We start from the raw sequence: 12451 nt of genomic DNA, 5'->3' as shown, positions 1-12451 counted from the left end.
TCCTTCAGGACTTCTTTGTCACTTTGTTGGAAAGGTCCTCTGTATATTCTTATAGTTTCAAAAGTGTAGAAGAAGTGCAACGGCAGAACAAATATAAACCTTTGGGCTCTCGCACGCCCCCTTCAGTCAAGCAGCGGTACTGTTTGCTTCTCCTCTGCTTCTTCGATGCTGTTTTATGTCAATCAGCAAGACTTTCAATATTACAGTGGTGACAATCAATGAGAAAGCAAAAGGCATGGCTGAATCCAGCTTCGTAGGGATCACGCAGTCTAGATGAGAGTTGCTGCCTCACGCCGCATGCCTCCTCTCTGTTTTAACAGGGCATACGCAAATTCAGCGATTTGGATTATAACTAGGTCTGTGAAATGATTACAAATTTTCATCGGATTAAATACAAGTTTCTGTGCATTAATCATGATTAATCACATATTACCGATATTCTCGGTATATTTTTGTAAAAACATAAAGATTTATGATAAAAGACGGATATATACATTGCCATTTATACATTGGGCTGCTGTTGTAAACAATGCAACTACAGGCCGTAAAGTGAACCCCGTTATGGTTTCATCCCGATCCACAGGCAAGCATGGTCCGTGTACGTTTTGTTCGTTTGTTTTTCCGTTCATTCGAGAATACGGAAATACGGAAAAACGGCCGTTTCTTCGTTTTCCGTTTCAAACCAAAAACGGGAAAACGGAAAACTACTTCCGTTTTCTCGTTTTTGGCGTCTGAAACCAAAAACGAGAAAAGAGAGACGATTATTTTCATGTCAAAATAAAAGCCAGTAATATGTATTATTATTTACGGTCTTTTAATTCTCATTTACAGTCTTATATGATGCAAACACATCGCAGAGTAACGTTAGAAGAAGATTAATTATTAAATATGAATAAATACACCCGGTTAAGTTCGCAACAGTAGAGACTACAGGCAGTTTAATATGCATGTATATAAATATGTACACAGCAAGAATCAACTGTTCAATTAATCGCTGCATTTTTTTTAATGCAACACAGTTCGTAATATAGTTTAATCAAGTAATTTGTGTGTGTAAAGTTGATCATATTATTTTTTTTATCGTATTGTGCTGTTTCTTGAGTGAACACAGAGCAGAGTCTGTATGAGACCTGAGTAAAGGTCTATCGTTCTACCAGTAGGTGGCGCTATTTCATGTATTTACTTGTTATATGCGATTTTCTCTGTCGCTACTTGATGAGAAAACTCAACTGAAAGTTGTTCTCTGAATACTACTGTTGTTGAGTCACACAATGTCATTTTAGGACTTTTTCAGGCGGAAAGTTAATTGTTTAAGCAGCAAATCTGTGGTCGGTTTGTCAAGAATCAGCCGATTTAACCTTTTTAATACGGAGCTTGTCGCCAGCGACATAAAGTCAAACGCAAACTGGACGCAAAGCTAATTTGACCGTAACTCCTTATTTACTTACGCCATCGACGTAAAGCCAACTGATTCTGAACGCTAAGAATGTCCATTACGGTAATGGTGAAAAAAAAACAGCAGCAAACATGTCTGTGGGGGAGGGGTGGAAGTGAGCAGCTGTAGAGAATCAGAGGAGACACTTTGACTGGCGTTTCACTTCTTTGGAAATAATATGTTGGCATTGTAAATAATAGTATTATAGTTTATGAGAGTTCTACCACTTGCTGGTCCACCTAAACCCCTTAATAAAGGCCACTTTCATGTCCCCACAAACACACAGAAAGACAGTTGAAATGGACAGAAAGAAAGTCATTCTGGGAGGAATCAGTGTGCCTTTCTGGATGTGTGAGGAGTACAATAATGGGTCCTGTCTTCAGCTGGATGAAAACTGCTTCACGGAGATAAACAAATCTCAAAACGTTTGGACATGAACACATATGAAAGCCTATATAACATGGACACTCAATGCTTTGGGGAAACAAAACTGTTTGAGAAGATGTAAAATAGGTTAAATTTCATTCTGGTAATCTCAAAAGCTTCGCTCATGTTCATTTTCAATTGTTTAGAGGAGAAATATTTTGGAAAGTCAACTACGTTTATTCTTATTAAACACGCATATAATTTACCTACCTGGTTGATTAATTTATTACAAATAAAAATCCTGCATTGAATGGTACAGAAGAGGTCAAAGGGCCAAGGTGAGAAGATATATAGTGTTGGTCAAAGGCTGTGGTCCAAATGCCATTGAGATACAACAAGTTTGACAAAATCTTACAAGAGCACAAACCAAATGAATTGTCTCTCTGTACTTCTACCATGTTACCTGTCTTGTGACCCCTCAGAGTGACCTCTGGAGCTGTAGGGATGCAGACCATCATGCTGTTACTGTTACTGTCATCACCAACATATAACCTGATCTGTTTTGACTCTGCTGTCAGTGTCTCAGCACCTCTGACTAAATCACATCATCTTAACGTAGCACTTTGGTCTCCAGAAGGATTCAGCTCTGTGTTGTGTGTGAACACTGTTTGAAGAGTTGACTATATGACTTATGTTATCAAACTGAAACATGAAGAGCACAGCTACTCTCACATTTCTAAGATGTCTCACATAGTTTATAGTAGTCAAATGATTCTTAGACGTTGTTGCCTGTTTACAGCCGTATGTCTATATTTCTGCATGTACATTTAGATAAGTCATATTCATTGAATGTGTACACACCTAAAGCTGATTCTGATTATATAAATAATAATATATTAATTAAGGTAGTTTGCTGTTCCTGTGAAACTGAGCAACAAGGCCGTTGGGTTCCCCAGGTTACATGTCGGTTACTAAAACATTTACATCAGCCGGTCATATGACCTCGTTTAGCTCAGACCAGCAGGTCATGACCGCAGAGCCACAGGTCATGACTTTGTTAAGCTGAGAACAGCAGGTCACAACCTCAGAGCAGGTCCTCACATTTTTATCTGAACCAATGACATCTGCACACTTCTAGATCAGCAAAGAAAGACAATCTTTGATATTTTTCTAATTCTGTATGTCAAACACAAGTTAAATACAGTACTCCCCTAAAAGCTCAGAAACCTTCAGAATTAGTGGTGGCTTTACGATTACATTCCTGTATTTGACTTGTATTGCTGTATCTCAATTCTTCTGATTCTTCTGTCCAGTGTTATTGGATGGGAAATTCATTTTTATGAGACAGTGCCATGCTGATTGGTCCAAAATGCAAAAGAGGAATGTTGCATTGGTTCCCAACCCAAGTCCAGCCTGACAGTCAGCATCCCTACAGCTGTCAGTTCCAACTGTCCTGTATATTTGTGGGGACATGAAAGTGGCCTTTATTAAGGGGTTTAGGTGGGCCAGCAAGTGGCAGAACTCTCATAAACTATAACACTATTATTTACAATGCCATCATATTATTTCCAAAGAAGTGAAATGCCAGTCAAAGTGTCTCCCCTGATTCTCTACAGCTGCTCACTTCCACCCCCACAGACAAGTTTGCCGCTGTTTGCCGGACATGTCCGGCAAAAAGAGGACGTCTGGTCACCAGGTAATTCTCATTACTCACAGAAGTCCAGTGATCCTGTCAGCGCCACATGATCCGTAGCAGCCAAGTCATTTTTCGTTTTGTTCTTTTCAGCTTTATACCGCGCGTGGACACGGACCATGCTTGGGTCCCCCGTTGCCACTCGCAAAACTTTGGTGAACCCCTCATCCTCAACAATATTAATTCCGCAACTGTGCTACTCAGTTTGTCACAGGCAGACTTAGTGAGGGGTCTTTGTTGTTCAGTGAGGCTGGTTTGACGTATTCCACTTGAACGCCCCTCGACGACCAACACGCTGCGCGTTGAGATGTTATGGCTGGTTGTGCTGGTGAAACGACGTCTTCCCGCAGAGTGACTGACGTCTACGTCTTACTGCATTAGAGCAGAAATAGTTAAATATGTATATTTGAAGCTCATTCTGCGCACGTGTTATGCGTTAAAAAAAAAACAACAACCTGTAATTTAATCATAACGCGTTCATGCGTTAGCTCTAATTATAACATAACTTGAAATGATTCAGATCAGTAGAGAAATATTAATATTTAAATGTTTTAACATTGATTTTTTACATGAGGACAGTGGAGGCTCTGCCACCCCTGTCCACACAAACCTGAAAGATGCATTACCTTTCTAACAACTTTGAGAACTATGCTCAAGCTAATTGGGCAGACCGCTTATATTTTGAAACATAAAGTAAGAATTTGTTATTGATTTTGAAGGTATTAAGCTGATAGTCGCCAATAATATTGTGAAAACATGAACCCGTATTACCTAATTCGTTACCAAAAGGTGCAGTTCATCACCTTGTATCATAAGGCCAAAGATATTACAGATCCATTTTCTGTAGACTCAGCTTTCAATGAGCTAACTCAAGCCTCGCAAAAATCAATACGTTTTTATTGAATAGCTTTTCTGTGTCCAAGGCTGATAATAAAATAAAGCGCTCAATATTAAATAATTTCACATTTTCCCCCTTTATAATGAGCAATCCCCAATAGCTAACTATTTAAAATTATTTGAATTGAATTGCTGCTCTCTTGCAGCTCACTGTGTTGTTACGTGTGTCTTCATTGACCAAACTCAATTGGTCCGAGTCCTAATGCTTTTCTGAACAGCAAAGCAGAAGTGGATTATCATTAAATTTAATTTTTTGTTCATCAAACAGATTTAATTATCACTGTGTAGGAGTTAAAATATGCCACACATATGCAATACTATACTTCATAATATAAGGTTCATACAAGTCATAATATAGTATGTCAAAAAACTGTCACAAATGTAGCGTAGTATGTGGAAAAAAGGTCCAAAATATTCATAGTTTTCACATTGTAAGTGGCATTATGAATTTGAGGATGGTGAATTTGTCCTTTAAACAAATTATGTTTGTGTGCTCTTACAGACCCTTTTAAAGTAGAACTAAATAACAATACAAAAAGACAAGGGAACGAAGCAAGACATGGCAAAGTAATCTGTTCTGCTGTTGGCATCAGCAGCACTCGCTGGGCAGATGGGGTTATTAGCTTGCACTAATGCTACAATGAGTATCTCAGTTGCTGCCAATTGGTTGTAAAATAGTGTTTTGGCATTTTGTAGTGGATAGAAATATGTATACTGTATTCATCATATGCAGCCATAATAATGAATCATAAGCAGCAATCATAATGAAAGTATACCGAATTAATAGCACTTAAATGCAATTTATATCATATTAGCCAGTTGTTTTGGTCGGCCTTTTTACATGAAGCATATTAAAAAGTTTACAGACATTGACAAAGACAGAAAGCATCAATAAAGCACGAATTATACATACTGGGTGACTTTATTGTTAATGCTCTCAATAAGAAGTTGATAGGCAGTTGTGTCAGCCTTTATTTCCAGACAGAGCCAACGCAATGCAAGTTTGTTCATCAGGTAAATCATTTATTATTTTGGTATTAATTCAACATTCAATTTTGTTTTTACAATTTTACAAACAGAGGTTGGATGTATTAAGGTGCACACAAACTGTGCACAATTCATATGCATGCACAAACACACACACACCTATCTATCTATCTATCTATCTATCTATCTATCTATCTATCTATCTATCTATCTATCTATCTATCTATCTATGTGACACACAAAGTTAGACAGTAGAGCCAAAACACAGAGAACAATTAATACATAATGACCCCAAAAATATGTGGTAATAAGTATTTCAAAATTATAAAAGAGATACACAACTGATATAGAAGCGCAGACATTCAGTACCAAAATAAAACAACAACACATGTCCTCTTCTTGGTTTGTAATTTATGTTTGGTGTGAACAAATTATTGAATTCAGCTCCCTGAAGTCAAGTGCTTACTGTTATAAGTATAACTATGCCTTGCAAACAGTAACCACCTGGTTTTTCCCTGTGTCTCTACAGAACCCCATGTGTTTATGCCCCTGCTGTCCCCTTGTCCTAAGGCTGACGGATGTGCTTAGTGTTTATGCCAGCACCTCCACCGTCCAAGAAAAACACAGGGATACCAGCGGATTGCTTAATCTCCTTCATCATCGTATTGAACCACAGACTGGTTTGGATCCGTTTATTTGACAGTTTGTAAAAAGTTGCCTTATTAAGCACTGCCTCTGATTACATACAACAGCAGCGTAAATGTTGTCAAAACGTTCTGAAGAAATCTGGTTGAAATAGATATGAAGCAATTGCCTTATTTTCTCACATCAACATCAGTGTTATGGGTGAAGGGGAGCTGCAACAGCACTTGTATCATAGTGAGCATGGTCTGAAATCAACTCCTGGACGTCGGCCTCTCCACCACGCTCCTCTGAATATTGCGGCAAGGATAGAGGTAACCTTTCAGGTGCATGCGCACCTTGCTGTGCAGTGAGGCATAGATGAAGGGGTTGTAACATGCAGAGCTCATAGCGACTAAATGACAGCAGATTTGTAAGACGTTTATGTAACGCTTCCCTATGATGTGAAAGTCTGGGTCCAGGTCAAGCAGCAGGTTCAGCACCTACACAGTGGCATGGGGAAACTTGTGTTACAGCCCTAGCTGTATTTAACTGCATCGAATCAGTAGAGCATATTTAAATGACAATTTTTAAAAAATACATTCAATTTAATGTCATTTTTGAAAACTAAGTATGTAATTAGACTTAGATTTACACTTGAATTTAATAATGAATGACTACATCTTAGATGTTATAACTAGATAATTTCTTCTTTCTCACTTGGACAACTTAAACTAATCCCAGTCTAACCCTGTGAAATGTGACGCTGCTTCTTTTTGTGATTTACGTGTTAGCAAAGCACTTTGTGAACGGGAGCCTCAGGTCCTGCTACAATTTAAAATTCTTCCATAAAATATGATGATGAAATCTTAATCTGTTTGGCTTTTGCATGCCTCATTGTGGAAGTAATGCTACTTTTGTGGACATGATGTGCCTGTTGATGCGGTTCTGTGGTTAATGATGTGGAATATCATGTTATCTTATGGACAGTTAAAGCTTCACTCTTTTGATCTCTTTACTGCTTTTGAGTTTATGATTTGCTCGCAGATACAGAACAATACAAACTTGATCTCCCTGTCACGCTTAACTTCCAAATAAAAATCTTCCTCATTTTTTTAAGGAACAGGTTATATAAGGCTTTCGAGGCAAGGATAATTGAGCTTAGTTGAGTTTAGGATCCGAGACTCACCTGCAGGGGCAGCCAACACAGGGCAAAAGCCAGCACGGAGGCTACCAGCAGAGAGAAGGTCTTCTTCCTCCGTTGACTCCAGCTCTGCTGACTGTTGGATGGCTCCCCAGGTACTGAATAGCGTTTTAGGCTGACAGTAATGGCACAGTAGGATATGCTGACCGACAGCAGCGGGATCATATAGGAGGCTATGAGAGTGAAGCAGGAGTAGAGCAGCCGCAGATTGCCACTATGTGGCCAGAATTCCTCACACACAACCAGGTTTATGCCATTGGGTCGCAGGTCCATATAGCGTGTGTAAAGGGACTGAGGTGCAGCCAGGGCCAGAGATAAAAGCCAGACACCAACAGTCACTGCACCACAACCCCACACCGAGATCCTTCTCCGTACTGGGTGAGCTGGAACAAATGACAAAAGCAACATATTGTTAAACACATTTAAGCCAGTGGCTTGTTTGTGTTAGTTACTTATTCTAGTATCATAGCATCTTAAAAAAAATATTCTGATGGCATAATATTTGATTTGTAGAAAAAATAATCCTGGTGAAACTGTTCTGTGTTAATATTTGCCCATCTGAGGGTGAGTAAACTGTCTACCATAGTTTGTGTATAAAATACTATATGGTTCCAGAGAAAGACATTTTCAGATCCTACAAATAGTCAATTAAAAAAAATTCTCATGAATATACAAATAATTGTATATCCTTACCTACAACAATGTAGCGATCCACAGCAATGGCAGTGAGTGAAAGCACTGACGTGAACACTGTGGCACATTGCAGCAGGGGGACCAGGTGGCAAAGGGGCCTCCCAAAAGCCCAGCCATGGCTGTCAAAGGCATAAGACACAGTCAGTGGAACACAACTCAAACACATCAGCAGGTCTCCAGCTGCTAAGTTACTGATGAAAATGTTTGTGGCATTGTGAAGTTTCTTGTCAGACAAGATGCAAGCCAATAGGAAGGAGTTTCCAACTACAGCCACGACCACTACGAGGCTGTAGAGAGGCAGGAAGAGAGGTTTGAAACGTAGAAGAAGCTCTATGCCTATAAACATGTCCAGGGGGTCACTGTGGTTGAGTCCTTGGCTATTGTTGCTTTCTAGTCTTTCTCGTCCTGTTTCATGGCTGGTGTTACCGGTCACACTCAAATCCCCATCCATGAAGGTATCCATGTCTCTGGAGGTAACCTGAAAATAAGGCATGATCAACAATACATCAATAAGTACTACAGGAATAAATCAACCAATCAAAGTGTTACTATTTTCCAGTAATGTTAGTGACACTTTGATTTGTAAAGATTTACTTGATAAGTTATACATTTCTCAGTATATTCTATCTAGACTATCGCTTACACCTTCTCATGAGAAATGTTTTACGGACTTGTCTAGAGTCCTGAGAGATGGACATATTTGATGCATCTGTCTGAAAAATCATCTCCATCAACAACAACGGCCCGTTCAGCTTCTTCCATCCAATTGTTAAGTTTTTGGGGGTAGATGCTACAGCAGAGAAGTTTGGGATGAAGCGAGTTTACCTGGGCCATTGTGGACGGGCATGTCCAGTCCTGGTCGCCTGGACCTTGCGGTCTTGTGGCCTTTCATTGTGGCCGCGCCCAATAGTGTTAGCCCAGATAATTTGACTTCTTCTAGACTAAGCTTGCACTTTTTCTGGTTGCCTGCCTTATGGAGTGGCTGTCCCAGGAGTCACTGTGAAAAACCGTATTGTCCAGACACAGCACCTTGTACCATATGCTACCTTGTTGGGCCCTTTGCAGAATGCAAGGAACTTGTGATAGGGACTAGGACCAGCACTTTGTCCCTGGGTTGGGCACCACAGTTATACACTTGCTTGTTCAACCAACCCATCAGTTTGTTGATGGTATGAGGCGGCAGAGGTCTTTCATTACTATGGACATTAAGACGATGCCCTGGTCCGTCAGCATCGCCTCAGGGATTCCAAGTCAGCTGAAGTGGAATGTCTCCAGAGCAATTTCTTTGCAACTTTGCGAGGATTTCTCTCTTTAAGATTATGTATTCCTTGCACTGGTCAGCGGGCAAGTCGAGTTATGCCTGCTGTGCTGGACCAAAGATGACAGGACCTAAAAGATCTGGCCAGAAACTGTTTGGCCAGCCCTCCTTCTCAGCTGTGCGCTTGAAGGCTGTCAAGTGGGACTCTATATCGTCACTGTCTTTTTGGAGATAAAGCGACTTGAAATTGGCTGCATGGTTCCTTCCCTTTAAAGTAGTTTTCTCCCTGACTGAAGACTGCAGGACTTGTAAGTAAAACATCAGATAGCTGATTGTAACTCAGCTGTTTTTGTAATGTTCCCTAATTGTATTGAACATACTCTTTTAGAGTACTGAATTTAAACATATATTCATATCCATCATACATCTTACCTCTATTCTAATGAAAATAGCTTAAAAGAAAGCGTGATTTGTGTTTCTCTATTAATCAGTGGAATGGAGTCGTGTCTGACAATCTAGTGATCAAATATTTTTTTTGAATTAGTTTTTGCTGCATTTTGTTAACTGAAACTACCATTACTTGCAGCAGTCTCCTCTTTAGAGGTAACATCTCTCAGTGGCAGCAGATTTCAAATTAGTTTTCCACCTGTCCATGATCACAAGCAGGACTATCTCTTCTAATCCCATCTGGTCTCCCGCCGTCTACATTATCTGACAGCTTGAAGAAACCCGCCCTTGCATAGTAACGCTGTTGCCATGGCCTTTGCAGAAACCATCCAGACCTTTTTAGCTAATTTGTGAAGCGTGATGCGAATTGAAATCCCTCAAAATGCAGAATAGGAATAAAGACTCTTGACAGCTCTGTCTCAACTTATTTTGTATGCTCTCTTTTCCTATCTGTCTTTACATCTGCTCTTTTTATGACTTGATGATGGCCCTCACTATCTGAATTTGGAATTTAGAATACGTTTTGACTCAACATTATTAATGTACGATGCTTTTAGGTGCAGATATTTGACAAAGAAGAGAACAAGTAAATACCTTTCATTTATTTTTTGTCACAATATGATCTCCACAACTGAGATACATGCATTGCTGTAGTATGGAAGTCTGAAGCAGAAACTGGTTGTTTTTTAAACGGAGTACACTGAAGATTTCACACTGCAGAGACATTAATAATCATCAACTGCTGGCCAAACGTTATTATCTTCTGCTGACCCTTTCATCAAGAGAGGTCAAAGCTCTAATAGCATTGACTCGCCAAGGAACAACTTATCACAATTTAACGGCACACATGAACACATCTGGACAAGTGCAATCAGTAGAGGCTGAGGCTGATTGCCAGTCAGAATGTATGATCTATACGTTTTTCTAACAGGTGGACCTATTCATGAATCACCATAAATATAAGAAATTAATATTTCCCCAATTGCCTAAGACTAGATTTCATGGCAGCAGTTTTATCCGTTTCATGATTCCTGGTGTTTTTGTCTCCAGGGTTTGATTTTCAAACAACATAGCATATCACTTTCGCACTGTTGAGCTTTCAGCCCTGCTATTCTGGCAGTGCAGCTCACCCTTTTGGTGCACAAGTATGCTTAGTGCCACAAAGTACCGGAAATTTCATCTGTTGTAGAAAATGTCCCAAAACATAAAAAAAGCATTCTTTAAAGGCAAGATAACTTTTTTTTTAAGAAAATTATTTTGACATACATACAAAAACTAAATGTTATTTTACACTAAACACACAAGAGGAATGAGCTTGCAGCATGAGTAAAATATTTGTGTACATCTTTGTGGGTGTGCTGCCCCAAAAATATGGTATAACTAGGGGATTCTGCACTGTTCATTATATATATATATATATATATATATTATCCATGTGACTTATTTTGATTCTGTATTTACTATTAATCTTTTGTCAGTGCTATTTGTCTTTATTTAGCACTGTACTGCCATATCAATAGGAATTATTCATAGAAAAAATCCTATACCTTTGTAAGATTATATTATAATTATGTGCTTTCTTTGTTTTGTCATAGAATATTATAAAATAGAGTACACATATTTCAAATACACACATATGTATGTTTCATATAAACATGAACATATGACACATATGTAGTACTTACACTCCGTAGCCTACAAAATATCTAGTTTAAAAAAAAATGCAGTTGTTATTTGGTCAAAAATGCTTCTGTCTTTTTGGTGCTCTGCTTATGCTCCTTTTGAAAATTGCCAGACATTTTTCAAAGTCTACAAATATTGCTTATTACCTGCTGAAAATTAAACTGTTAATAAGACAATTATCCAAATTAAAGCATATAAATATCATAAAGAAAATGTTTTATGAAGCAAACATTTATGGAATGTTGTCAATTGCTATGTTTGTGTGTAAGTCCTCACTTGTGTGGATGCATAAGCAAAAATGTTAATCAGCAGATAGTTATTAAGTTTCTTACCTGTGCAGATGATTGAAATTGGAGATACTGCGAATATCCGTGTGGTGTGACTTCAGTTCTGCAAATGAGCTTAATTTATTTCTTTTCTTTGTTGCCTTTTTTTGTTGCTCCTTTTCTGTACAATTACCGAGCTTAAATGTCCGGTCAAAAATGCTTTCCTGCAGCTTACATATAAGAGTGTTGCCTCACTCAGCTCTGAGTGAGAGTGACAGGAAGGGAGGGAGATCTCTCCTTGGAAACCTCACAACTGTGCCCCCACCCACCTATTCTCCTTTAATTTTCCTGCATGCACACACATCGACACTTTGCACATAAACACATACAAAAACATTTTGCATGTATCCATCATTAAAGGGGGAAAGGACAACCTATTATTTTTGCTTTATTACAGCCTTTATTGCCTGCTGATTCTTTCACCCGAAGAGGATTGAGGGAGATATTAGATATTATATTGAGGGAGATATGAGCACCGTGTGAAAAAGGGACTGAATCATATTTACTATGTTGTCTCCTGGGAGAATGTCCATGTATTACACTAAAAAAGACAAATTACAAATGCATATGCAAATGAATGAGGCAGACGTCAGCTCATGCCTCTGCATAATTTTTTAATCTACGTTGTTATAGTTCTAAATACAAAATACACAAGCACAGTTTTAAAATGATGTACACATATGCAAGGCTTGAGTCTGTCTAGATGACTGTGCTACCATGGTACCAGCAGTCAAGCTAAACATGAAGGAACGGGTACTACACCAACTGAGGACCAAATTGACTCAAATTGTTGCCTAGTGGAGTCAGAGAAAAAAAGGGAGAAAAAAACTGACAAACTAAA

General features: G+C 38.8%; 2 protein-coding genes across 5 annotated transcripts in view; one reads left to right on the top strand and one right to left on the bottom strand.

Annotated features, from left to right (window-relative positions):
* Positions 1 to 12451, top strand: part of gpr184 (G protein-coupled receptor 184) — a 37916-nt gene that overhangs the window by 4925 nt on the left and 20540 nt on the right. For 2 of the 3 annotated variants that reach the window (XR_011077942.1, XR_011077943.1), the window contains exon 3: positions 5908 to 6334. The gene's annotated coding sequence lies outside the window, so the exon portion shown is untranslated. Of the gene's footprint in view, positions 1 to 5907; positions 7299 to 12451 lie in introns of those variants that run through there. The other variant, XM_068585097.1, reaches the window with a different exon arrangement.
* Positions 6224 to 11800, bottom strand: si:dkey-202l22.3 (7 transmembrane receptor domain-containing protein). 2 transcript variants are annotated; one of them, XM_068585096.1, is made up of 4 exons: positions 11617 to 11800; positions 7897 to 8374; positions 7189 to 7586; positions 6224 to 6502 (listed from the first exon to the last, which is right to left on the bottom strand). In XM_068585096.1, the coding sequence occupies exons 2-4, from the start codon at positions 8357 to 8359 to the stop codon at positions 6275 to 6277; spliced, it is 1089 nt and encodes a 362-aa protein (XP_068441197.1). In that variant the 5' UTR covers positions 8360 to 8374; positions 11617 to 11800; the 3' UTR covers positions 6224 to 6274. The 2 variants fall into 2 exon arrangements, with proteins under 2 accessions (XP_068441197.1, XP_068441196.1); XM_068585095.1 differs by lacking the exon at positions 11617 to 11800 and having other exon boundaries at positions 7897 to 8457.

The sequence above is a fragment of the Clinocottus analis genome, unplaced genomic scaffold (genome assembly GCF_023055335.1).
Source record: "Clinocottus analis isolate CAN_PGR_092001 unplaced genomic scaffold, fCliAna1.0.p SCAF_2, whole genome shotgun sequence".
In the NCBI taxonomy this organism is placed as follows: Eukaryota; Metazoa; Chordata; class Actinopteri; order Perciformes; family Cottidae; genus Clinocottus; species Clinocottus analis.
Note: the sequence above shows the minus strand (reverse complement) of the source record. Positions and strands in the feature narration are given on the sequence as shown.

Bases quoted from the DNA above. Each gene is read 5' to 3' on its own strand.
- si:dkey-202l22.3 (XM_068585095.1), bottom strand. From the start codon at position 8,389: ATGCCTTATTTTCAGGTTACCTCCAGAGACATGGATACCTTCATGGAT. The intron at 7,587-7,896 runs GTAAGGATATAC...CATTTGTTCCAG, and splicing joins GGATCGCTACATTGTTGTAG to CTCACCCAGTACGGAGAAGG. The intron at 6,503-7,188 runs GTGAGTCTCGGA...GCCACTGTGTAG, and splicing joins TGTGTTGGCTGCCCCTGCAG to GTGCTGAACCTGCTGCTTGA.